The sequence below is a fragment of the Rhinolophus hipposideros genome, assembly GCF_964194185.1.
Source record: "Rhinolophus hipposideros genome assembly, chromosome: 5".
NCBI lineage: Eukaryota > Metazoa > Chordata > Mammalia > Chiroptera > Rhinolophidae > Rhinolophus > Rhinolophus hipposideros.
The window spans coordinates 71,159,245-71,186,982 of record NC_138051.1 but is presented as its reverse complement, the minus strand read 5'-3'; the positions used below and the strand labels follow the sequence as shown (position 1 = coordinate 71,186,982).

Sequence of the window (27,738 nt, the reverse complement as noted above, 5' to 3'; positions counted from 1 at the left end):
GGTTAGCTCACAGTCCAGGATTTTGATAAAAACTTAGCAGTTTTAATAGGAGTAACAGGTACTGATCTGGATAATAAAAGATGAGAGAATGAAGACAGAGTGCAGATTTAGCAGCAGCTCCCCACATTATCAACAGGCTGGAGCTGGTGTTCCTACGTTCTTGATATTAAATGTGGGCAGGGCATCTAGTTTTTCCTGAGAAATGAATGCATTTTTAGCTAAATGTTAAGAAGGATTTTGAAGTTTGAGGATACCCTGTGGCCACCAGAAGCTACATTCAGTCTAGTTGTTTTAGTTGGCTAAATTCCTGCAGGACTTTTAAAGTGATAATATTATATAATCGCAGCTCTGTATTCCACCTAGTGAACTGGTTTCATCAGCGATTCCTAATCTTCACTGCCCACCAAATAACATCCAAGTGACTCCCTAGCTGGCCATGCAGCTGAACCTTCAGCCTGTTTTTCTACCCCTCCCCTTCCCATACACCATGCTCTTGCCATTCCTCCACCACAGGGTACACCTTTTTATCTCTGCCTTTGCACACGTTCTTCCTCTGACTGGAAGCCCCCCTTTAGTGCCACTCAGTTCTTGCAATTCCCAATTCAATTCAGAACACTCCTGGGCCCTGGGGAAGAGATTGCTTTTCTGCTTTGTCCTCTCAGGGCACTCGGTGTTTCCCTCTTTTACGGCCTCTACCATAGTCAATGTTGTATTGTGAGCAGGTGTGTATTTTACCTATCTTCTCTATGACCCAGATGTGGAAGGCAGGGTCTTTGTCTTAATGATCTTTTTTTCCCTACATAACCCAGCACAAGGCTTTGGATGGAGCATGGGCTTAATACATACTTGCTGTTAAATGAATAAATAAAAGAATGAATAAAACATATACGCTAAAAGGCTTTAAAATGAATCAGATATACTTTATATCTTAATGCCAATAATAACATAGCCATAGAAAGCAATTTAATGTTAAAAAACATTTTAATTTGCCTTTTTATGAAATTTTGTTTTCAAACATACCAAAGGACACACTCTCATAAAGTAAAAAGGAACTCAGAAATAAATAAACAGAATGTTTCTTCACTAGCCCTCTAGAACACTGGCTAAATGTCCTCTACATTTCTCTAGTCACACAGAAGCCAAGGAAGTAAATAAGTGACAAAGCAAACTATTAAATACAGGAAAATGATCTTTTCAAGAACTTTCTGGAATTCTTTAATAGTCTATTGTTGAACTTTTAACAAAGTGATTTGAACAATTTAAAAGATAACAAATACTAGTTTTATATAAAGTCAAAGTAGTTTACTTCAAATACAAGGACTTAATTACAGAAATGGAATGTACCACATTATTTAGAGAGCGATGTGTGAGTGGCGAGACAGTGTTCTCATGACTAAGTCCAGTGTATCCTGAATCCTCATGTTATTTCTTTCTATCACGGAAAGCTTTCTCATAGACAATTTCATGTTTTCTTCTGGGTCAAGCGGGAGAAGGGTGTGGGGGTTGAATAGACACCGAGGCTCTCCCAAGATGCCAACGCTGTGAAAAGAATTATTGGTACAGCTGAAGCGGTGAGGGCAAAGACTAAGGTGCATGGCTGTGGCTGTTGTTATCTGTGTGTGTGTGTGTGTGTGTGTGTACTAAAGGACACACACACACACACACACACACACACACCCCTCTATGGTGTTTTTTTTTTGGAAGCATTTCTGTTTCTCTGAACCACCACTGCGGTCTTAAATATGGGTCAAAACCTCGGCCCATAGCCAGATTTTGTACTGGCCCTTTCCACATTTCCTGAAGATGATTATTCTAATGGAAAACCTCAGCCTTGTAAAGTCTGCTGTTCACTCTTCCAAATTAGAACTATTTTAATTCCAGCATAACTTTCTAGCAATTTTTTCTAGTCTAGATGGGTACACCAAGAACTGCTCTGAAAAGGGAACAGGTAGAGAGGGGCAGGGGTGAGTAGGAGGTGCTTTCACCTTGGTTCAGCTTTTTGGCAGAGGCTCAGGGTCTGAGCCCCGGCCCTCCCAGGCCTAACCTAGGAAGCTACATTCAGGCTCTTTTCTCTCTCCTCGGGTGACTTACGTCAGCATGTGCACAGAATCCTGACTTTCCATGTCTTCATGCATCTGTGCTGGGATGTCTACTTGATGATACTTTTTCTCAAAGATACTCTGAGCTTTTTCTCTGAGAGATGGCAGTAGAGTAGACATGACTGGAGAGCGCATGTTAATGGCTTTTTTAATCGCCGGGCGTTTCGCCATCATTCTCCTGGGGTGCGGGGAAGTGACATTTAGTTCACATCATCCTGTTTTCTAGATAATGTCCTTGAGCTTAGGAAAGTCAAAAGGTCATACCTGAATTGTACAAAAGTCATGCGTTTCTTTTCCCCTCCTGATTCTTCATCCTCACGCTTCCTTCGAGGAATATTAAACATATTGGTACGAAAGAGCCTCCCTATTTCTTCCTCGATCTCTGTGAAGTACTGACGGCGGAAGACAATCCAAGCTACATATGTACAGAAAGTATAAAAGGACTACAACAGAAAACAGACAAGAATCACAACCCACAGCTATGACATGAAAAATTCTCACCTGTCTATATAACTGCTAAATAGACATAAATCCAGATGACCCAATTTCTCAACATTCCTGAAAAGCGATGGAAAATTATGTATGTACTCACCTTTGCAGGAAGAAAATCAGATCAGAAATTTAAAATGTGGGATATAGCTTGTTAGCATCCTTTTTAGAAAGGACATTCACTAAACATAAGTACCTGACAAATGGCTATTAGTTATTGCTATACTTCATGTTTCATATCAAAGAAAAAAGCCCCGAAACATGACTCACCTCAAAGAATTTCCAGTCTTTTTGTGTATCTGATATTTTATCCCTGCAACATAACAAATCACAATTATATGTTGAGAGGGAAGTTCAATCTTTCAGCGACCGAGGCAAGCTCTTACCTTCAAAAAGCCCCTTTGCAGGATCATTAGCTGCGACCCCAAGACTATTTAGCCACATAAATGCTATCAAAAGGCATTGCTAATGAGTCCAAGTATCTTTTTCTCCAACTTCTTAGGTTACCCAGAGTGTTGGGTCAAAAGTTAATCAATATAAATTCAGGACAAACAAGTCAGCCAGGAAGGGTATCCTTCCAAATGCTTCTGGTGATGTGTTGGGGAGGTGGGATGAGTGGAAACATGGTGAAGAGGCAACACGAGGTGTTAGATGGTATGGAAACAAAAGAGTGGAGGGTAGGTCTAAAATGAAAAAGAAAAAAGTCTTAAACAGTGGGTATGGCTCTTGGGTGCAAAAAGAAATGGACACAAAATGGACAAAGGTCTATGACATGCAATCAATAGATGGGGACAGTAGTGGTCTCCCTTCTGAATGAGGTGTGCAGACTGAGCCTTGACTCTTAAAGGCAGACATTTGCTCAGGAATCTTTGCACCACAAACTCAACGGTAAGCATACTGTACTGGCCTGGGCACACTTAGTGAACGTGGCCTCCCCTCCCCCAAACAGGCCATGCTGATTCCGTTCCCAGCCGTAGGAAAGCAAGCCTGGCCTGTCCTGAGGAGGGCTTGAGAGTTGACCGAGAGGCCTGTGCATCTGCAGTCACCTGACCAGTCACGGGGGCCAAGGCCAGATCCAGGGCACTCCAGGGTTGATTCTGGGTTTGCTTCTGCTTTTGCTTGGGCCTGCCTTGGAGTAACTAACCTATGATTGGCTTTAGTATCAGCATCTCCAAAACCACCACGAACTTGCAGGGTCTGGGGAAGATGACCCCAATCCCTCAGGACCTTCAGTCTTCTCACAGGCATTCATGATCTATATGGGCCCAAACTAGACCTCCATTTGGGGGAACCACTGAAGAGATGGGTCAGCTTTTACTGGGGCGGGTCCCTCCCTTCCTACAGGCTCTTCCTTGACACACCGGTTTCCTCGTATGCACGTCTTCAACAAAGAATTAAGACAATGGTAATCACAGTGTGGACCATGTACCAAGTACTATGCTAAGCCCCGTACATTTATTATCATACTTAGTTCTCATAAATACCTCAGATGATTATTATTCAGCATTATTATTCCCACTTCACAGTTGAGACTGAAGGTGAGACTCAAGGACACATTTAATTAGGGGAGAGTCTGTACTAAACTCAGGCCCATCAGAGGTCTATATTTGTCCTTATAACCAGAATGCTAGGGAAACACATTTTTCTTTAGCATATTTTTAAAACGTTAAACAACAGAGCCCAGCAGAAACTTTTCAGGACAAGCCTCAGCATCCTTCTGTGTCACCTGAGGCCCCTGCCTGACAGGAGTGTTTATGTGGTATTTTCATCATTCCACAGCCTCTGCCAGCTGAAACCAGAGACCATGCAGACCTGCCAAGCTGAAGCAATGCCCAGCCAACTCTGTTTTTGGAATACCAAGTCAGCTTGTGTTCTGGAAGAAGTTTTAGAGCAGCACTTAGGTAGGCACAACCCAAACCAGCATCTCAGCAAGGTTTTGAAATGACAGAGTAGTCGCCCAGGAAACACACACGTTCTCTCCTTTACTTTTCTTTCAGTCTTCTTTTTTTTAACATTAGAAGAAATGGTAATATGAACCTCTTCCCCTTTTCTTCAAGTTGCTGTAAAACTGGGACTTCTTTCTCTCTTAAAGCCCAAAGTAAATTGATGTAGCCCACACCACAGAAATTAAGTACAGAGGGCCGGCCCGGTGGCTCAGGCAGTTAGAGCTCCATGCTCCTAACTCCGAAGGCTGCGGGTTCGATTCCCACATGGGCCAGTGGGCTCTCAACCACAAGGTTGCCAGTTCAATTCCTCGAGTCCCACAAGGGATGGTGGGCTGCGCCCCCTGCAACTAGCAACAGCAACTGGACCTGGAGCTGAGCTGCGCCCTCCATAACTAAAACTGAAAGAACAATAACTTGAAGCTGAACGGCACAACTGAGATTGAAAGGACAACAACTTGACTTGGAAAAAAGTCCTGGAAGTACACACTGTTCCCTAATAAAGTCCTGTTCCCCTTCCCCAATAAAATCTTTAAAAAAAAAAAAAAAAAAGAAATTAAGTACAGAATGTAGTGGGTTTCTTCTTACATTCTGACTTTGGTCTGCATATGAAACTGAAATGAGTCCTGGAAATGGAGTCAGAGAATGAGTATATTTGGGAACCTCATACCATGTTTCCCCGAAAATGAGACCTAGCCCAACGATCAGCTCTAATGGGTCTTTTGGAGCAAAAATTAATATAAGACCTGGTCTTATTTCACTAAATGTATAAGACCCAGTCTTATATTATATAAGACCGGGTATAATATAATATAATATAATACCGGGTTTTATATAATGTAAGATGGGGTCTTATATAATACCAGGTCTTATATTAATTTTTGCTCCAAAAAACGCATTAGAGCTGATGGTTGTACTAGGTCTTATTTTCAGGGAAACACGGTAGTTGAAATCTGCAAATTCATCTCTTGCTGGTGGATTTTGAGTAGTTTTTCTTTTTAAAAAATTTTATTTTATAATTTTATATTAAGGACATAATAATTATAAATTGAGTATACATTTAGAAATGTACTGAGTATAAATAACAAATTTAACCCTCCCCAAATCCTCTACAAATTGAAACAAGGTTTATAATAACACAATCCAATAGAAATACAATACAAGCCACAAATGAATTTTAAATTTTCTAGTAGCAGCAGTAAAAAGAAACAGATGAGATTAATTTTAATAATACATCAGTTGTATCCAAACTCCCCAAATATTGTCATTTCAATATGTAATCAATATTTTAAATGAATGAGATATTTTATTCATTTTTAGACTTTTTTGTACAGTGTATATTACACTTCTAGCACATTTCAATATGGATCAGCCCCACTCCAGCACGCAGGAGTCCCATGTGGCAGTGGCCACCACGCTGGTCAGAAAAGACACTGTACATTCTACCTGGGAGGGCCAAAGGGAAGAGGGGAATTCCAGCCTTGTAGTAAATCCAGATTTTCAGTGGCCTGTTATGTATAATGCTTTCGTATTCCTTCTTGCTACATTAGCTCTAAATCACGTTAAGGCAGGTATATCAAACTTTCAGTCATTCTTGAAGGGGTGCAAAATCTAGGGCCAGGCCAATGGGGATCTGGGCTGGAGAGAGAAAAAAAGGGGTGTTCCCACTTGCCCCCTGCTGCTTTAGCTGGAAATCTGGTTGAAATGAAGGTCAAGGCCTGCTCTGTACAAAGGAAAAGAAATTTCAAAGAATGTGTTTGTGGGGAAGGGAAGAGGCCTTGGTGCCTGTGACTGGGGGTGAGGGTCGGGGGATGGGATTTAAGGATGATATATACACCTGAGCTTCACAGAACCCTTTCTCCCCATCCTCACAAGCACCTCCAGCCTCTTTGGTCACCCATCAGGTGACAGCTAAATTGAGAGCACAGGAAGAGGGTATAAATTCTAAGGAAGAGGTAGGGAGAGAGTCAGAGTTGGCCATAACCAGACAACAGATACAGTTCCACAGCATGTGCCACGAAGGAGGTTATGTATCCTGAAAACACAGAGAGCTTTCACTGAACACGTTCATCAAAATTTTGCCAAAGCTTTTGTGATACCAGGATTACACAGCTGTATTTAGAAGAGAACGGCATGTCCTCCTACTTCTCTAGAAACACGAAAGCACCACATTAACAGCCCTCAAATTGCTGGTTCTACTGAAATCTTTAACTCCAGAGAACAGCGTAAGGTATTCTAGTACAACGTTAACTGTGCATACATTAGAGAGAAAAGTCAGAAAATACTCATGAAAATGTTCTCACCAGAATATTGGTTTATTCACATTGGGAGGAAGTGAAATAATGATATGTTGAAACCAGTTAATCACTCATTACTGGCAAAAACATTATCCACATCTCCTAGATAAAAAAAAACCCCACAAGAACAATATAAACTCCATTCAAGGACATAACACCATGGTCAATTAACAAGTTTTACTGGCAAAAACATGCTGTAATTTGTTTTCCTCAATATTTTTTTGTTGGCCTGTATGTAATTTGTTACGTGAATGGTGGGTTAGGTAAGCTCTAAACTGATTCTTCTCCAAACCGCTATCCAATAGGCAGGAGAAAAGCTGGGGATACTGAATACAACGGCAAAAGAGACAAACAGCTCCTGGTAATGAGCTATTACTAAATTGAGGCAATCACTTTCCAACAAAATGAATTCCTTTAAAAGTTGGAATAAAAATTACACTGTAATAAAATTGTACTATTAAACGTATAATAAAGTGGGAGTTCTATATCTGGGGATCTAAAATATATGATAAAAATCTCTAATTATGATATAACTATTTATATTTTTTATCCCCAAATTAGTTTGTAATGCATATGTATTTCAAAGGTTAAATATTAAGTATAGGCAATAAAATTATTTTTGTGAGTAGGTGTTTTTTAACTTCGTTATGGACCAAATGTTTGTGTCCCCCCCACCTCCAAATTCATATGTTGAAACCCTAACAACCCCCAACGTGATGGTATTTGGAAGGGGGGCCTTTGAGAGGTGATTAGGTTTAGATGAGGCCATGAGGGTGGGGTCCCAAGAGAAGAGTATCCTTTTAAGAGGAAGAGACAGTAGGACGCCTCCTCTCGGCCACTGCAGGACACAGTGAGAAGGCAGCTGTCTGCAAGCCAGGAAGGGGGTTCTCACTGGAACCTGACACTGGCTTCCAGATCTCGGCCTTCCGGCCTTTAGAACTACGAGCAAACAAACTGCTGTTGTTTAAGCCATCCGGCTTGTGGTAATGTGAGATGGCAGCCTGGGCTGGCTAATGCCAACCTCAAATTCTAGTTTTTCTCAATTTCAAGTGACACTTTGAAGACAGAAGAAATTAATGTTGAGAAAAGGTGATTTTATACGTGATTGAATAGGAAACTGTAAAGCTGACTGTAATGTTATCATAACATCTTTCTTGAAAATTTTGTTCAGAGAAAATACCATTGCTTCCTCAATAACAGGGTCTGTAGCAAGCTGAATGTCTACCAGCAGCTCTAGGGACTCGGAAACGCCTCTTATATTTGGATCACAGAATGTTTTGATGCTGGAATCTCAACCCCCAATTTTAAATATCTTTCCATTGCATCTACTACTACACCTCACCACTAGAGGTATTAAATGAAATAATTCCATAATTTTATACATGCTCTCGTCCTTTGCAGTGAAGCCATCTTTGGCCTACTTAATTCCCATGAGCATCTGACAGCGGCTAAAAATTCTCCACAGGTGCTCAGTGGTTTTTAGATTTGAATTAACAGCCCTATGAGATACTAGATTTTTCCAGTTTCCACTTTCTTTTTCCTAAAATAAAGGGAAAGTTCAATAATATACTCAAATGATCTTGCAAATTAACACAGCTGCCTAAAGTGAGTTACTAACTGACAGATAATGTCATTATGTAATGGCTTGAAAAGTTTGATCAAAAGCATTCTTACGAAAACATAAGAATGTGGTATAGAAAGGATGCTTTAAGGCAGTGGCTTTCATACCTTTTTGACTGTAACCCACAACAAGAAATGTATTTAATATTGAGACTCAAATACACACACATGGAAACAAAAGTGCGTGAAACAATATTTACCCTCACTTTATATGATGTGCTCTGAGTTTTAAAATTCTATTTTATTCTCTTTATGACCTACTAAGACAAGAGCTATAAAACTGTTTATACCTTTTAGGTAAATAATCTCGTTAAGCCACAAGTAAATAGCCCAAATGAACAACATAATTTATATAAAGATATTCAAAGCAGAACTACTATAGAGCAGAAAATCTAAAACCATGCAAGTGCAAACAAAAGGAATGGTTAAGCAAACAGATATATTACACAACAGAATAACTGTAGCTGCTATTCAACATGGTAGGTAAAATAATACAAGCAGAATAATAGGAAAAGGTACACAGAAAATATAGAACATAAAAAACGTATATACAAATATTTGTATTTTGAAAATGTGGGAAATGTGAAGAGACAGAAATATTTTCCTATAAAGTTTTAAAAACAATAACAAAAAAATAGTTCTGACCATGACCAGTGTGTGGGTCTTCAGCCTGTAGTGAAACTACTCAGAGATTTTGGGATAAGGATTGGAGCTTTCCCTAATGTAATCCCAAAGTTTCCTATGATAAAACGTTTTTGAATTTTAATTACAGTAGTGTATAAACCGTCATCCTAAGGTAAAAACCACCTTCCCGCAAACTGGGTCATCTTATAACTCCCACCGCACTAGCTTGTACCCACAACTGTTGTTGATTCAGAACAAGCAGCGAAAAGGCAGAGGACACACCTAATATTCCCTTCAACATGGGCCCATCACTTGGCCTCCTGCCCAAGGCAGCCAAGTGGCCCTTGTCTGACAGCAGGAAACCGTCCTTGCTGAGGGCAAGATTCCACTAAGCTGATACATCCTGAGAGCAAAGTCATTTAAACCCAAGCAGTGGAGGGTTGTTAAAATACGAGCTGAGATTCTGGGAGGCTTCCCATACTCGCTTGGCTCCCTCAAATGAGACATTATGTGCGTTTGGGGTAGAGTCTCAGCTGAGCCCAGTTATTCTGTACAACAAAGAAGGGAACTTTCTCAAGGGCACCAAAAGTCAAATTTACGAGTTTTAAGGATGTGGATGTTCAAACAAGTGAAGATCCAATGAAATCCTAAGTGTACACTTACTTTCCGCAGCTCATGTGATGCTTATCGGGCATTCCCAAACCCAGGACGAGGACACAGTACTTCTGTGCCAAGTATTTCTGTGCCGCTTCTAACTGACTTAAAACTGAGTCCATCTTCTTTTTCTCTACAAGGCCCCTGGAAAGAAAAACAATAATTTGGACTAATTTTGGCAAATTCATATATTAATTAGTGAAAAGTCTGAAGTATAAATTATTTTGAAAGAAATAGGAGTGGACACATCTGACATGCTTTATTCTATTCAAGCCATGGCAGAGGGAGGTCCTCAAAGTCCTTTGATATTTGTCATTGTCATCAGCATCTCAATTAATGGGGAATTTTCACTTGTGTTTTAACCGATTATAGTTTATGCTATGTATCCTTAATTTATATACAGGCAGTCTTCATTTATATAAAACAGTTGCAATAACAAATGAACTGTCTTGGTTTCTGAGGCAGCTGGCAGCCCACCTCCCTGCTGTTTTGCAACAACGGCCCTAGAGACTCTTTCCCACCTCAGCTTCCCCTGGGTTCCTGATGTTACTACTAAGTGTGGGGGCTCAGTGCTTGCCTACTCTCACTTCTGTGTTTGCGAAGGAGGCATCTGTGGGCTACTACTCTGAAACTTTGACATCAATTATAAAAACGTTGCTGCCCTGCGAAAACACATCCCAGTTCTAATTGAATTGCCAATGAAGTTTAAAGGACAACCTGTTCTTAGATTATAGCATGTCTGAAGCCTAATTTTAGAAGTTTTTGCAGTACAGTACAGTTGGAAACAAGAGTGCTGACAGTACATTCCAACGACTGCTATTGAAAAGGTAAGCGTCACTAGCTTTTTTTCCTGCCTTTTCATTTTCAGAAAGATTTAAGCCTACTAAAATGCACTCTAAACATCAGGGAAAAATTATATTGCCCCTTCTGATGTTAACCACTAGACTGACCACGTGAGGGCATGCTGTAGTGGAACAGAGGTGGGTTTAAGGATGATATAAATAGTTCGAAGCACAAAACATCATCGTATGTGATAAGGAGGCTTCTGAGTCGCTGAAATGAAATGAATTTTTGGAATAAAGTGGGTTCCAACTTTAAATGCCCAAATTTCAACTCAAACACATCCCCACGAGCACCCCAATGGCCATCACTGTGCCTGCCTCCCTGTTTCCTTCAGCAGTCCCCACCCTCATCATTCACCCCTACTTTGCTAGAGCCACCGATAGCTAATACTCTTCTTTTGCTGTTGTAAACAAAACAAAACAAACGACAGTAATCAAGAAATGCCTTGAAACTTTTAGGCCAATGGTTCTCAAGTTTTTATATATGTAATAATTGCCTGAGGTATTTGCTGAAAGTGCAGATCCCCAATATCACCCCACTCCAAGATTCTGGTTCAGTAGATTGGGGTAGAACCCGGCATTTAAAACAAGCCCAGGTACAATCCTTTGGAAAAACATTTGATAATAATTTCATGTGCCATACAATTGATCATAAACTTTGGTCCAATAATCTCTCCTAGACACTTTTCTTTTTGAAAATCATCCTAAATTAGCGGAAAACAAAATGCATGAAGATACTCAGTGCAATTATTATTTATTTGTCCGCCAGGAAAACTGGAAACTTTCAGAATATACAAAATAGAGGTATAAAATGAGTAGGAGATAGCCAGATACTGTTTAACCTAACATATGACTCGCTGTGACATTTAAACGAGGCACTAAAGTCTGTATCCTTAACCACTCTCTTAATCGGTGAGTCAGTAAGTCAGTAACATACATTGGCTTGATGGAATATTATGCCACCATTAAAAACTATTAACTATGAAGGCTGTGACGACTTGAAAAATACTTATGATGGATAATTGCTTAGAATTGACGCCAACACCTAGTTTGATATTTATCTCGGTTGCTATGCCATTCTGGTCATTTACTAACAGGAATCTTTTATGATTACATTGTGTAAGTTTACAGAACACAGCTACTCATTAATTGCAAGGCTTTGGGGCTGAGACTAGTTAGGTCAGAGTCCTCAGCGTGGAAACTTGAAGAGAAACAAAAGCAGGGATTCAAACAAGGAGTCAGTTTTGTTCACATCAACATCTACATACACACTGTAACTCCTAATTACATATGGATGAACTCTGGAAAAGAGAGCAGAGCTGACTGGTAGCAGGCGATGGGCACACTGCACAGTGGTTTAGGCACAGACAAGGGAGTTAGACAGACTTGGGTTCTAATCTCAGTTCCACCTATTACAAGGCATGTAATCTCCAGCCCATTATTTAACCTCTCTGAGTCTTAGCTTCTTCATCTGTAAAAAGGAGATAAGGCTTCGTCTTCTAGAGTTGGGGCTTTTAATCATCTAAAACCATTAAACTCTGTTTTACTATCCTCTACATCCCTTTCTGCTCTCCTCTCACAGTTTGTAGGCTTTCCTCCCAAGTGCTAGGTTAAGATAACACGCATTATCTCATTTAGTATGCACGATAACTGTGTGAAATAGGTACTACTGTTATCCCTATGTTATAGTTCACTAGTTTAACTAAAATCAGTTTTTTCTCTTAGTTATTTATGCCCACATATCTCAACGCAATTTATTTCTATCATAATAAGTAAACCAATAGACTACCAGAAGCCTGAAAATGAAGTTGTTATACTTTTTTTAGACTCACATCATAGAATCCATAATTTTAAGACTTTTTTGTCATTCTGTAACTGATTTCTTCTAAGAAAACCTACCTTATACCACTGTGTTCTAATAAGTTTTAGTGAATTTTTAAAATGACTAAGAAACTTTCTTCTCTGTTATCTATTCCCATAAATTAAGAAATTAAACAACTCTTTCTGCTAGATTAGCAATAATTCTCAGAATTAGGAGAGAAAACACCTCACAAAATATAAGCTAACATGCCACCAATGTCTAACTCAAGTTTCTTTTGGGGAATAGTAAGATTCCTCTAACCTCCTGAGCCCAGAGCTAGCTTGCCCTTTTGCTTGCTCCCACACAAACATTTTATGAGCTCTGGCTGCCCTGCTGTGAAATGCAGCCCTGAAACAACACGGATGTTACATATTATAATGGCTTTACTACAGCAGCAGTGTTTGAATTATTTATTTGGTTCTTTACAAAACTGCTGTCTGGATACATTTATCGATCCATAAAAATCAAACTGCTCGGTTGTATACAAGGCTTTTGCATTTCCAAAATACTCTGCAGCACAAATTAATGACTCTACCAGCATTCCTAACAGCTAAATCATTGGGTTGGTTCCACATACCCTGGCGAGGGGCAGCCTGGGCCCTTGGAAAGTTCCATGGCTTTTGAAAGGTCACCAAGCGTGAGAGGCAATGTTTTGCTCTGGACTCTGAGTTCCAGATTCTTGCCCTGGGTACACAGCTCTGAGCCACCTCTATCTAAAGCAGTTCAATTCTTCATATGTCGCCCAAGGAAAAAAAAAATGTTTCTGTCACATGGAATATTATTTTGGTCATATCCATTAATTTTTTTAATTCTTAGTTGTTTAATTAGATGCTTACAAACCCTTTAGCAAGAACTTTGTAAACATAAAAGCATACAGTTAATATCTATATCTGCTCTGTCCCATATGGTAGCCATGAGCCACAGGTGGTTATTGAACACTTACTATAGCTAGTCTGAATTGAGATACATTGCAAGTATAAAATAGATACCAAATTTCAAAGGCTTACTATAAAAAAAGTAAAGTATTTCATCAATAACTACCTAATAGTGACTACCTGTTGTTAGGATAATATTTTTGGGTCACTGTGTAAAATAAAATACATTATTAAAATTAATTTCACCTGTATCTTTTTACATTTTAAAAACATGGCTACTAGAAAATTTTAGATTACACATACAGCTCTAATTATATTTCTAATGGGCAGTGCCGGTCTATATAATTTGAAATATTTTGTATTCAGAATACCCATCTGAATTATTCAGTGAGTTTTAAGAACTGGTAACTACTCACATGTAAAATGTTTTAGTATACTACAAAGATTTAAAATTTTCCATCACTTCTTCACCCTAGACAAAAGTTAGTTTTATTTTTTTTAAGGAGGGTGCAGCTCACAGTGGCCCATACAGGGATTGAGTTAGCAGCCTTGGTGTTACTAGCACAACGCTCTAACCAACTGAGCTAAACGGCCACCCCCAAAAGTTAGTTTTCATATTGGCAATAATAAAACTCTGAGGCACACTACAAAATCATACTTACACCATATAGCTTTGGGGCTTCTTTTCCAGTGAGATTTTTTCCAAGTAATGAGATAAATAGTGCAATAATGCCACGAGGAAATTGTCAAGATTCTTATCACTACGGAGAGATGAAAACAAAAGAAATTAACACTAACATATTTCAAAACATAAGTTTCTCATAAAAAAATATATGAACACAGAGTAAGTTGAAATACATGTTATTACACCTATCATACAACTAATTTTCCATTTAAAATTGTATCTACTATACTGTTGAAGATCTAAGAAATCTGATTTTTGTAAACAAAACTTTTTGGAATGTCAGACATTAAATTATTTTGATAATTGATAAATTGGTAAGTTTTGCTTATCAATTAGTTTTAAATTTTAAAAAGTTTTCATTATACAAGTAATATTTTTCCTTTGTTTAAAAAATGTACACAAATGTAGCAAGTAAAAAGTTCTCTCCTCCCACCCCCTTTTACCATTCTACTCCCTGGTGGTAACCACTGATACGAGTTTGTTATGAATCCTTCCTAAAATTTCTAAAGCATAGACAGTCACATATAAGGACCCTCCCCACCAACACACATACATACTCATGTGCGTGAATATATGCCTTAATTTTTTTGTAACAAATGGGATGCTGTATACACAAGTCTTTGTAACTTGTTTTTGTCACTTAAATTTGTGTAGCATTGACCTCTTTCCATAGTACTATGCATAGATTCTCCTCATTCTTTTAAACAGCTGAATAAAGTATTCTATATCTCATGATTTATGTAACTAGTCCTTTATTGATGGATATTTAGGTCTTTAAAAAATGTTGTAGACAATACTGCAGTAATTATTCTTATAACCATATGTTTGAGTGACTTCCTAGAAAAAAAATTGCTAGAACAACGTATATACACATATTAAAATTTCATAAGTCTTGCTCTCCAAAAAGGTTGCACTGATCTATAATCCTATCTCATTTGTTTTTAAACTAGAAATCATTGTTTTCTTTCTAAACATTCTTACAAGACTTTTGCTGCTTTCTTTCTAACCCCAAATAGAAATTCTTACTCTGGAATGCTTTCCTTAACTATACCTTGAGAGCAGGATGAAGGTGAACATTGCAGATATTTTTCAGGATATTAATAACTACCTGTCTTAGGTTGGGTTCTTCCAGAAACAGACCCGGAGACGAAGATTTGAGAGTTAAGTAGTTTACTTGAGAAGAGATCTCAGGAAACATCAGGAGGGGAGTGGGGACATGAGATAGGAAAGGAAGGAAGCCAACAAAGGGGTCAACAAGCTCATTATCACTGTGAACCAATGAAGTTCAGTCCTGTAGGGGTCTCGGAGGGACAGCACAGAAAACTTCTCGGAGTTATCCTGGCAGATGGAAGCTGGGGTGTTTATCTACCAACTCTCTCTCTGGCACATCACCAATTAAAGGCTGCTTCCGGGGCACTGATACTCGAGCGCTCCTTCCTTGACTGCCCAGTAGTCAGGCTGAGGGTGATCCTGCCACGAAATAAAGCTTCAGGCAGAAAGTCTCAGGTGTTTGCCGTAAGCAGCCTTCACTGAATACTGAGGGAACTTAGGAGGGCTGCCAATAGCACTGGGGACCCAACTTTCACTGAGCACTTGCAAGTGTGGGGGCCATGTGAAGCACTTTCCACGCACAGCTATATGGAGACACCATTATTTCCAATTTTGCATCTCAGGAAACTGAGGCTTAGAAAGGCCAGGAAGCTCACCCAGAGTCACACACCTCGTTGGGGCTGCTAAACATAACTAGTGGAGAAAACTGATCTTCAGTGATGAGCATACCCTTTAACTATTCTACAAACACGGTGTGGCCTTTATGGAACTCTGATATCATGCTCTCCACACTCCTTGGCCTGGGACTTTATTTTGTGCTCCTGTGACTTCTGGCTTTCTCTCTTTGGTCCTGAGAGGATGGCTTGCAGAGAGCCAACCTCATGCCCTATCTCCAAAAATCAGATTTATTATCATTTATCAGATGGGATTACTTCAAAATAAAGGATAAAAGATCTAAAATGCTTCACAAGCATTACATACCGCATAAATGTCGTAAAAGAATAGATACGCTGCATCTCAGTTTCTTGTAGCAAAACCAAAGCAACAACTAAAAGGAGAGAAGATGGACAATTGAAAAAGGGACAAAGAGCTGCCATAGAGATTCACACCAGATAAGATACGCAAGGATGAGGAAACACTTAGTTACTCACATTTAGCATCATGCAGTGTAACGTTGCCCTGCTGACCTCGTTTCTCCAAGGCTTGAGGTGACTTAGCATCTCTTGAAGCCAACCTTTTTTCTGTCAACCTGTTTTAGAGTATAACAGTCTCTAGCAGTGCTTTGAAAGGTTTAGTTGTATTTAACCAATCCTGAGGCGCATTGAGGCTTTTACTATAAAGTAACAAGAGCCTGAGTCTCACGCATGGGTTTTGTTTAATGTAGGATGATTTAGGAATTCATTTTATTAAAAATTATATGTACTACGCTAAACAAGGAATGTACACTACCAGACATAAAGTCTAAAGACCAATTCCATGCAAAATTGATCATTTAAGTTATCTATTTATGGTGTAGGCACCATTTTCAGATTTTACAAAAAAGTATAAAAAGCTGTAAATTTACTAAAACCCAAATTATCACAAGAATACATTTATAGGGAGTATGGTAACTCCCACCATAATTATGAAATAGAGCATGTTCTTTCCTTGATTGGTATTCGCATTTCAACCTAGGAGAATCGGGATGATATTTTCTTACAATTTATAAAGGCTTAAGCCAGTCTGCTGAGAAGTGTTATCAGTAACGCTGCCATGGCTGGGCAGTTAAGATACCTATCTGAAGCTGGACCATCAATTTCAGCAAAGTGAACTGCTTTGCCTTTCTTTCCTTTTTCTTTGACTTCTACTGCAGGTATAAAACTGTAATAGAAATGAGAAAATTAGGAACTTAACCTCTTCCAAGGGGAAAACTAATCATGACGTGGCTCACGTAATCGTAGGACTAGTGGAGCCTAAGAGAATTTGAAGCACAGCACTCAACTCACATATTTATATATGGAGCAATCTAGAAAAAGATGGAAGATTTCAGACTTTATATTTAGCCTCTACGTACCAGTAGCCTCCCGAATACCATCATACACAAAACATTTCCATCTGAAAATGTTGCAGTAACTTCACAAGAAACAGAAAGCTCATGATATGTTTGGAAACATTTTTTGATTTATTGAGTACTTGTTTTACACCAAGTGCTTTTAGGTATAATCTTATTTAATCCTCACAGCAACTCTATAAGGAAAATATTACTATTATTGCCATTTTTACATATGAGAAAAATTGAAGCTTAGAAAGAAAGTAACTTGACCAAGATCACTTAGCCAGTGCCAACGCGGGGACTGGGGCCACGAAGCCATGCACTTTCCCACCAGGCAATCAATCCTCCCTCCTGAGGAGCCATCTCAGTTGTCATTGCTTCGGACTCTTCTAAAGGCTTTGACCTCTAGGAAGGTTTCAGGACCCTTACATCAGGGTTTCTTAAACTCTATCGTCATACAAACATGACTAAGCAACAATGGATCTAACTAATAAGGGACCACAACTGAGCAACAAACAAGTATATACTAAAATCATCCTGTGTCAGGCACTGCTATGGCATTGAAAATAAAATAGTGTCTGATTAGAGTCAATGGACAGACTCTTAGGAGTTTCAGCAAATGCTTAATAGGAAAACTGAGACAAGCCTTTTGAAGACTAGCAGGACGTGGTTCCTGCCTTTGAGGGAGTGCATTTTCTGGGAGCGCATAATTGTGGTGTCTACCAAATACACCGATTTGGGAACCCGCTATGAATTATGACTTTTCTTTGTCTGCCTGAAATAATGCCACATTGATAACATAACCCAGAAGATTAATCTCTGCCCACAGTTACATGTCTCTCTGTTACATTTAGGTGTAGATACAGTAATAGAAGCACTTTGACCCAAACTTTAGTCACTCTCTAAAGAGGAATTTCAATTATGTATACTCTTATTATCTTCTTGTCAATACAACAGTTTTGAAACAACTTTCTTTCAAAATTTTTTGGGATTGCTTTTAACAGCAAAGTAAACGTTTTAGAGAAATAACTCCCTGTGGGAAAAATAAGGTTAATCAGTTTGTTACTTTCTTCTTCCAGGAGTTTTTGCCAACCTCCTCGCAATATTCAGGTTGTAGAATAAGTTAGCTCCTAAAAATATGTACATGATGTCACCTTAAGGGCATGATTTTTTTTTTTTTAAGGCCATCGGCATCAAGTTGGTCAGTGAATGACTTCTAAGCTTTTCATTCTTTCTGGTGCTCCTCTTATCACTGGTCTCCAAGGACAGGGTATTTGGGACAGGGAGGGTACTGAAATAATGGGATGGGGGTAGGCAGAGAGTAAGAAATGAAAGGATGCCAAATGTGATGGCTACCTCAAAAAGGAAAGATGGGGGATAAGATAAGAGAGGTGGGATAGTGAGGAAGAGATCTATCTTCCACATCTGTATACTTCTGTATTACTTGAGTTTTTAATAACAAAAATGTATTGATCTATTACCTGTATAACTGAAAAAAAAGTTGATATACAGGAAGAAACACTGTACGGTCGATATACTCTATTGACAGACCATTTACATAGCTTTAACAAAATACTCAAATCCCCCAAACATTCAGACATTTCCTAATGGCTCTTTGAAGCCCGTTCTTGCTAGATGCCTAATGTGCAGATTAGTTCCTCCTTCCTTAACATAACCATCCTAAACAAGAACACAAAGTTGTTTTCAAACTTTTCCTTGGATTATCGCAGTGTTCTGGCCACTTACAAGGCACTGGCTCTTACTTTCCTACCAGGCTAAAGAAGCCTCAGGTCATCAGCTCTCCCCAGGGTTTCTCTTCTCTAAAAGATGAGTCGAGATAGAAACACCCAATCTAAGTTAATGTCAAATGAAACTGCTATCTCCTACCCTTTTCTCAGTCCTATCCCTATAATTCAAAGTTTCTTGCTCTATTAGTTTGCCTGAAATGATCTGAAGCTAGAGAGATCTAAAATAAGAAATTTGAAAGGATACATCTGGGACTATCTTATAAATTAGGTCTATGAACTAAATCAAACAAGCTTAGAATTATAAAATCGTAAAATGATAAAATTTGGGGTAAAAGGGCATCTAAAAGACCATCTCATACACGAGTATGACTTTACCGCAGAGAACAAAGGCTCAGAGAAGCTGACCCATGTCCCAGTGTTTGAAATTTGCAGCAGGCATGCTGCCCTTAGCCAATAGTCTGGCATTTACCGCTAAACCTCTAGGCCTTGTTTTCTGACCTCTGGACATGCCTTTCCTACGTCACGCTTGTCTGAGTGGCTTTCATTTGACTGAAGTCATTTCTCTTTCCACTGGTGAGATGGATTTCTCTTTTTGAGTGCCCTGTGCTAGCTCTAAAGGCAGCCTATGCTCACAGTGCATTTGGAATCAGTAAGACGCATCATTAGTAATAACTGAAAACTGTCCTTTGAATTGCACCTCTGATTGGTTCCCAAACCACAGTCTGAACTAGTCCTATACCCTCCTATACAGTCTCCACAGTCTCCCCCTCCATCTGGCAACCCATTTAGAATCTGGTCCTTTCACAGACTGCATTTTGTTCATGTGTGTTCCTAATATACAACATAATCATGTTGTTTACCTTTACCCTGAAATAAATGAGGGGAAAAAATCATATTTTCCTTTTAGAACCCATCACTAAAATGCAGATAGCTTTCACACAGTTAGAGCTTTTCCAGTGGTTAATTAGTAGTCTTACCATAATGAAAAATAAAAGGAGTTCAGAGCTTGTGGAGGTGTACTTTCCTCAGTTATACGTATGTCCTTAGGGGAGTCAATGACCTTGGCAGACTACCAATTCTCTCCCAGCTGGGTGTCAGGGCACTTGAAACAAGAAGAGGTAAGAATACTGACACTATGTCAGAGAGAAGTGTGCCTCATGGGCCAACTAGATGTGGCTTGTGAATCAAGGTATTCCCTCTTTAACAAATAAGAAATGGGTATGCATGCTGATGAATTATATAATACCATCATCTATTCCTCACGAGGCATTATTTCATTTTTATAGATGAGGGAACTGATAATTAGCAGGGCTAAGTAACTTGACAAATGATAGTAAGCAAGAGAGCTAGGATCTTAACCCTGGTCTCCCTCCAAACCACTCTACTGTCTGTTCCTTCAATGCCTATTAAGAAATAATGACCACCTTTTCCTCGCCTATTACTGTGTGTCCATTTCTTGCATAAGGTTATGGGTATCCTGTTGTATTCTGATACAGTGTCTCCCTCAGGGTATAATCTTGCAAAGGTAAGGCAAGACCTGCCTATGAATAGGGAATTAGGTCTTCTCTGAAGGATAAGATTTCCAGTGTCTTTTGTGCAGGAAAGATGCCAGGAATTGCAAGGTGGGGTAGAGGAAAGGGATCATCTTCTCTTGATCTGAACTTGAGAATACCTAGAAGTCTGCAAACTCCTATTGGCTAGTGGGTGTCAAAGGTGGCCTCCCCCTGTGGAGAGAGACTAAAACCATGGAAGAGATTTCCAGATGGAATGTGAATGCCTCTGAGATGAAGCTGTTACTTTGCAAAGCAGATTATCTGGATTCATGACACTCCAGGTTTTCCTCCCCATTTCTGGCTGCTCTTTCTTAGTCTTTTAAAGCCCCTATTCTCAGGCAGGTTCCCTAAATGAGGGCCTATCTCAGGGTTCCACCTGGTTACTCTCTTCACTTCCTCTGAGTAATTTCATCTACTCCACTAACACCGATAACTCACAAATTTAAGGTTCAGATCTTTCTGCAGACATATAAACTGACACTTCTGCCTATTGGGCACTGTCACTTGGGCATCCCACAGACCCCTCAAACTCAGTATGTCCAAAACTGAACTCATTCGCCTTTAACCTATATTCACTATTCCTATTTCCCCCATCTCACCAAAGAAGTGCCACCACCCACCCAGGTGTCCAAGCCAGAAAATGGTGTCATCCTTGATTCCTCTATTACCCTTAAGCCCTTACAGCCCACTAATTACTTAATTCTTTTCAATTTGTCTACTTCCCTCTCTTCCTTTTGCCATCATCTTAATTTTAGCCACCATCATCGGTCAACTAAATGTCTGCAACTGCTGCTTTTTAACTGATCTCCCTGCCTCCGGTCTTGTCTCCCTCCAAACTCCTTTGTCATTTTCCTAAGATGCAGTTCTAATCACAGGTCACTTCCCTGCTTAAAACCCTCTGAGGGCTCCCCTGAGCCCTTCGAATAAAGTTCAAATTCCTCAGCATGGTATGCAAGATGGTTCCTGATCTTGCCCTGGTCTACTTTATCTCTTAACACTTGAAACTCTATACCCAGCCTACTGAACTACCTGCTGTCCCCAAAATCTCCCACGCCCTCTCAAAAACAGGCTTTTGTATATGCTGTTCTTTCTGCCTGGAACACAACCTCTTCCTCCCCAACCAATCTCCTGTTGACTGGCCAAGTCCTACTGCTCCTCAGGTCTTGGCTTTGCTGTCACCTCCCCTGGGAAGCCTTCTTTGACTCCTGGGCTTCAGGAAATGGCCCCTCTTGGGCACTGGATCAGGGTACTTGGGTGAGTGTGATTTTCCTCAGCCCTGGCCCAGCCCAGTGTGGCAGCAGTGGCAGTTACAGGGGAGTAAGCCTCACGGGGAGCAGCAGTCTCTGGGGAAGTTAGGGTCACAGCACTGCTACCAAAAGATTCTCCTTCCAAGAGTAGTGTGGAAGGGTTTGGTTTATTTTCAGTAAGGAGAGCACCATAGATATCCCTCCTGTGCTTTCAAATTCCCACGCTTTCCTGTCTGTATTATCTCCTTCCCACCCTGCTCAGTGGAAAAACTGCTTCTATCTTTTCCAAGCTAATCTGTGATCTTGATCCTATTCCTACCTTCCTTCTCTTCTTTTCCATCTCTTCTTTCTCCCAAAACAAACAAATAATTTTCCTACCTTTAAAACAAAACCTTTTTTTTAAAGTCCCCTTTAACAAAAGTCCCCTTTCCTTAGTACTGGACCCCTTAAAGGTTACCATCTCTTCCTTTCCTTTTTCACTGGTAAACTTATTGGTAAGAGTATGTTTTTGCTGGTTTCCCACCTTTATCTCAGATTCTCCCCTCACCTAATTTCTCTCCTTATCTAATTTCCACTCTACTGCCCTTTAGCCTAAATCTGTTGCTCATCTAGGTCCCCAGAAATCCCAAACTTGTTAAATCCAAAGAAAGGCCTCTTTTTAGTCTTTGCCTCACCCTGGGCTCTCCTTAGCGTTGATATTGCTGCAGAAGCTAAATCCCTCTTCTCAGAAAACCTTCTTCTGCCTTCAAGGCCTGTGTTCTTCCTCTGACCCTTCTAACCATTCTTTCTCTTTGGCTAATTCTAGAAGGAGTCGTTGACTCTCCATTCTGAAGTCTTCGCCTCCCCCTTGGATTGCTGCATAATTGTCTTGTCTTCTTAGTTCTAATCTCACCCCTCCATGCTACCACAGGAGGGGGCTTTCTGTCATGTACGCTCAATAAAGGTTTGTGGTCAATACCAAACAGAACCAGGTCTGAGAGCAGTGACTGAACAGGCCTTCAGCCTCTGCAGCACCCATCATTACCAGTCATCTCTCAACCTCCTCTGCTTCTGCCCTGTCTCACCACCACACGTTGGGGTGACATAAGTCTCTGCAGCACTGCCTCTGAGAAAAAGAGCATGTTCCGGCTCATGAGTTCTCTCTGACTTCAAACCTGTAATTTAATTCATGATGGGATATGCTTAGACTTTAAAAGGCAATCGGTACCTACATTTCCATTAAATCCAAACACTAACTCTGATCTAAAACATACAAAGGTTTGCTTTCCTCTCCCTTAGTATTGTCCCTAACAGCTTGACTCGCAAGTTAATTCTGATACTCAGAGGTTCCCCAAACTGAGTTACTTAAACATGAAGCAGCCCAACTACAAAGAGCTGCTCCCTTCCCCCATCAACCTTTTCCCATCTTTCTTAACTGCCCCCAATATGTATATTCCACAGAGACTGGAGTTTGGGTTTGTTTTCCTTTTTTTAACTTTTTTTTTTTTTTCCAGTTTCAAGTGTACAAAACAATGCCTTTTTTAAACTTTTTAAATTGAGGTATAACTTACATTATAACTCTTATATAAGTGCATAACTGCATAAGTGCATATAAGTTATAAGTGCATAACTCTTAAGTGGACAGCCTGATGAAAATTTTTTTAATGTTATTTTATTTATTTATTTATTTTAATTGGGGAAGGGGAACAGGACTTTATTGGGGAACAGTGTGTACTTCCATGACTTTTTTTTTTCCAAGTCAGGTTGTCGTCCTTTCAGTCTTAGTTGTGGTGGGCACAGCTCAGCTCCAGGTCCAATTGCCGTTGCTAGCTGCGGGGGGGGGGGGGGGGGGGGGGGGGCGGGGGGGGGACATAGCCCACCATCCCTTGTGGGAGTCGAACCAGCAACCTTGTGGTTGAGAGGACGCGCTCCAACCAACTGAGCCAGGAGCTCAGTGGCAGCTCAGCTCAAGGTACCAAGTTCAATCTTTAGTTGCAGGGGGCGCTGCCCACCATCCATTATGGGACTCAAGGAATCGAACTGGCAACCTTGTGGTTGAGAGCCCACTGGCCCATGTGGGAATCGAACCGGCAGCCTTCGAGCATGGAGCTTTTACCGTCTGTGCCACTGGGCAGGCCCCAGCTTGATGAAATTTTTACTATGTATATATCCATGTAACCACTACCCAGATCAATACATAGTCCATTTATAGTACCTCAGAAGATTCTCTTGTACCTTCCCCCAGCCCCTACCAGTTGATAACCCCCAAACAGTGGCCATTATTCTGACCTCTATCATCACAATTCTTTGTCTGTTATTTTTAAACTCTTATATAAATGGGGTCATCCTGTATTTACATTTTTATGTCTGGCCTTTTTTGTTCAACATTGTCATATAATCTACCTTTTAAATCATACCATTCCATGTATATTCTCCAAAATTGGTGGAAATCAATCAAACAACTTTCAAAGAATAACTTGGTAACAAACCAAAAGAAACTTTAGTTTATAAATATGAATATTTTATGAACAAGAAAGTCAGTGTGAAATTGATATCTGCGTATTTATTAGTAGGTTTATAAGGAAATAGAGCCACTTGGGGCGGATTATTAGGTTAGCAGTGAAAATTAGTTTGAAAAATATTACAAATTAACTTCATTTACAAAGGTAAGTGAAAAGCATGGTCTAATTTTCATCACAGAAGAGAGGATTGAAATGGCCTTTAAATATATATGAAGATTGGAAAAAGAAAATGTTGGAAAAAGAAATTTTAAAAAAGAAGAAATAAACAAAAAAGATTTAAAAAAACAGGAAAAAAAAATGTTGGCACTTAAAATTTATATCCACATGTTCTTGTGCTTTAACATGTATTTTGACCTGTGAAAATTTTCTGTCTAATCCCAAAGCTATTTTGCTGTCTTTCTATCTCACACGGTATGAAGTTTCAGGAGCTACTCAACAGACTTTTCTGTGACATATCTGAAAACAAAAATGAAATCACTGCTTTGGAAATGATAGCTTACTCAAATAGTAAAATAAATACTCTCTGAAATATAAACTTTTGATTGTTACTTTTGATTGTTTTGATGTTTGGCCTTTAAATTATTTATGTTTAATTGACATTAAATGTGTCATTATATTTATAATGTAAATATAACTTACACCTGCTTAGCCAATTCCTTTCCTGACCTCCAGACCCATTCGTCCAACAGCCTAAAAGATGTATCCATGTGAACATGTGAACATGTCATAGCAACTTCAAACACATCGCCAATTTTGTCTCTTTTATCACAAATGGGTGAAGGGCCATCCCAGCTACCCAATCACCCAAACCAGAGACCTGGGAGTCAACCTAAGCACTTATACCTCCCTTTCCATTCACATCCAGGCACCACATCCTATCAATTCTATCCAAATATCCTGCCAATTCCATCTCTTAAATATTTTAGTCGTGAACCCTTCTCTCTGTTGCTACCAACGTGGACGTAGCCCCAACTTTCACTGTTTCTTACCTGTATAACTATCCATAATCATCCTACAGCTAACCTTGTCATCGTTCCCTTACTTCTGGTCTTCCTCTGCTTGAATCTGGTTGGTTTACTGGACAAGTTTGATAAACATTTGATGTCTACTTTGTGACGTTCTGTAGATGGCTCCAGATTCGTGACTACGAGCAAGATAGTTCCTGCCACTGAGGGGCTCACATTGTAGGATTTCAGCGGACATTTATTCTTTATACCCTTTTGTATTGCTTGAATTTTTTTTTTTACCCCAAGCACATGTAATTTTAATAAAAACTATAATAAAGTTTAAAATTTACCTTCTGAATTCAAGAGTTTTGGTTTCATCTTTCCAGTACCACATGCCTAACCGTAATCCCAAGTGCTGTAAAATGAAATGATTGCAGCAAAAATAATTAAAAGTTCAATTGACAATCCACGTCACAATGAATTTTTAACACTAATTCCCACTAGTTGCTCTTTATTCAATAAAGATGTAAAATCTTAAAGTGGTTTTTTTTTTGAAGCCAGGAATTTATCCTTTCTGACTGTGTTTAGATGTAGTTTCAGTAGAAAGAAGGAAAGAAGGAAGGGAAGAAAGGGAGGAAGGAAAGGGAGAGAAGGAAGGAAGGAAACTCCATTTAGACTCCATTTAGACTGCACTATCTCAAGGACAATCACAGTAATTTACCGATTAACCGGGACTCAGACCACAGAATGAAGCCCCGGGCAGCCTCAACCTTGGGCCGGAGTAACACCTCCCCTAGGAGGAGCCTACTCTAACACGGACCCGCCCTGCAGAGGAAGTCGGCGAAGAACAAGTTTACCTTTTTCACCGCGGGGAGCTACCAACCCACCAGCCTCTCCTCTGGGATCCCTCTCACAGCCAGACTGCTTCCTCCGCAGAAGGGCTATTATTTTGCAACCAACCAATGAGAGGTGGTGAGACGGCCTTTCATAAATATCTGCGTAGGGAGCCAGAATCAATTTTGGCCGTTTGCCGAATACACCTCTCTCGTTTTGTTTTTACAGGCAAACGTACCCCGGTCTTTGAGTCCGCTCGCCCGGGAGCTAAGGCGGCGGCTCGCAGGGGAGGCGGGCAGAAGGGAACGACGCCGTCCGGGCCCGGCCGTGCAGCCGTCTCGGGCGCCGCGGGACCGGCGGACACGGCTCTGCCGACCTTCCACCGGCCGCCGAGGCGGGGGCGACCCACGCTGCACTTACATCCTGCCCGGAAGCTGCCTGCAGGTCCAACAGCTTCTTCGGAAAAACCTCCGGCACCTGATTCATGGCTTCTCGCAGCCTCACGACGTTGCCTAGGCAACCGGTCTCCAGCGCCGGGAAACCTCGGGCTGGTGGGGGCAGGACCCTGCTTCCGCCGCCTCGCGCGGGCGCGGGCGGACGGCCCACGCGGGTCCAGGAGGCGTCTCCTCATGGGTGTGGTGCGGTCCACCTTACGACAGCCTTTGTTGGGGCTTATTGGTGTATCCCTAGCAAAGCTGTCGGGGTGGCGTGGGGGGCAGGGGAGAGTATTTCTTCGGTAATGAATTATTCACGGCCTTCCAAACGTGAAGTAAACCACTACTCTGTTTTGTTTTTAATTGGAAAAACTAGATTCAGTTCCACGGGGAAAATCCCTTTGGGAAGACCACACTTCTGTCGGCCTCTTTAGTTTATCCCAATGAGTGAAGACATGGTAATAGAGAACCAAAGGTGTTTTTATACCTCACCGTAACTTCAGGCTGTCTAATGTACAAAAACTAAGGTAAAAAATAAGAGAACCCAAAACAATGACCTACATAAAAGTTATGTGACAAGTTATTTCACATATGCTAGAGGGACATAATATTTAAAGGAAATTCTAACTCTGAAGGGACTATCTTACACTTCTGTATTAGCAGACCCTAACAAAAGAAGGGGGGAAGAGATTGTTTTCATGACTCTATTTAAAAAATGATCCACTCATTTCTTAGGCTAGATTTTTCCAAACTTTAGTAGTTAGCACTAAATTAAGTTCAAATCCAGGTTAGGACTGGGTTGATTTGGGGGAGCAGGGAAGGGGAGAAAAGTGTGGAAATAAGGTTTTCAATACTTGGTTCTGCTGCATAACTAGATGTGGAACCTAGACGGCTTCTGAAGATTCCCAAATCGGGTTATGAGGATTTTAAAGGAGTAATGTGTGTAATGCACCACCCTTAATAAGTACTTGCTTTGTCAATGGGTATTCAATTGATATTTTTATATTTACACCTTTCAAATCATGTGTCTTGTAACTCCTTCTTGCAACTGAGTTGATATGCAGATTATGGTTCTTTCCAACTGATGTACGCAATCCCAGATGGCACTACATGACTGGGAATGTCTCATATATTTTATCCCCATAGTTTACTTAGTATAAGAGATGCTCAGTAAATAGTTTGTGAATGTATTCTCCCATAAACTTTAAAAATATGGCAAGAGACATTATCCCTACCTCCACCCTCCCAGTCTCATTCCTTGGTAAAACACCACCACTGGCTACAGTGGTATAAATTTGTAATCACCCAGATTTACATTCCATTCATTTGAGTCCATTCTGGTTGGCTCAGATATATAAAAATCCACCTACCTATACATGGGCAATGCAGCTTTGAGGCTGTGG

At 40.2% G+C, this 27,738-nt stretch overlaps 1 protein-coding gene across 4 annotated transcripts; it reads right to left on the bottom strand.

Moving 5' to 3' along the window:
- Window positions 1-902: 902 nt before the first annotated feature.
- Window positions 903-26,545, bottom strand: PPP1R36 (protein phosphatase 1 regulatory subunit 36). 4 transcript variants are annotated; one of them, XM_081049325.1, is made up of 11 exons: window positions 26,140-26,545; window positions 25,418-25,482; window positions 16,813-16,899; window positions 16,191-16,288; window positions 16,021-16,087; window positions 13,967-14,065; window positions 9,736-9,870; window positions 2,859-2,901; window positions 2,364-2,542; window positions 2,092-2,277; window positions 903-1,539 (listed from the first exon to the last, which is right to left on the bottom strand). In XM_081049325.1, the coding sequence occupies exons 1-11, from the start codon at window positions 26,530-26,532 to the stop codon at window positions 1,353-1,355; spliced, it is 1,539 nt and encodes a 512-aa protein (XP_080905451.1). In that variant the 5' UTR covers window positions 26,533-26,545; the 3' UTR covers window positions 903-1,352. The 4 variants fall into 4 exon arrangements, with proteins under 4 accessions (XP_080905451.1, XP_080905453.1, XP_080905452.1 ...); XM_081049327.1 differs by having other exon boundaries at window positions 26,322-26,486; XM_081049326.1 differs by lacking the exon at window positions 16,813-16,899.
- Window positions 26,546-27,738: the final 1,193 nt, after the last annotated feature.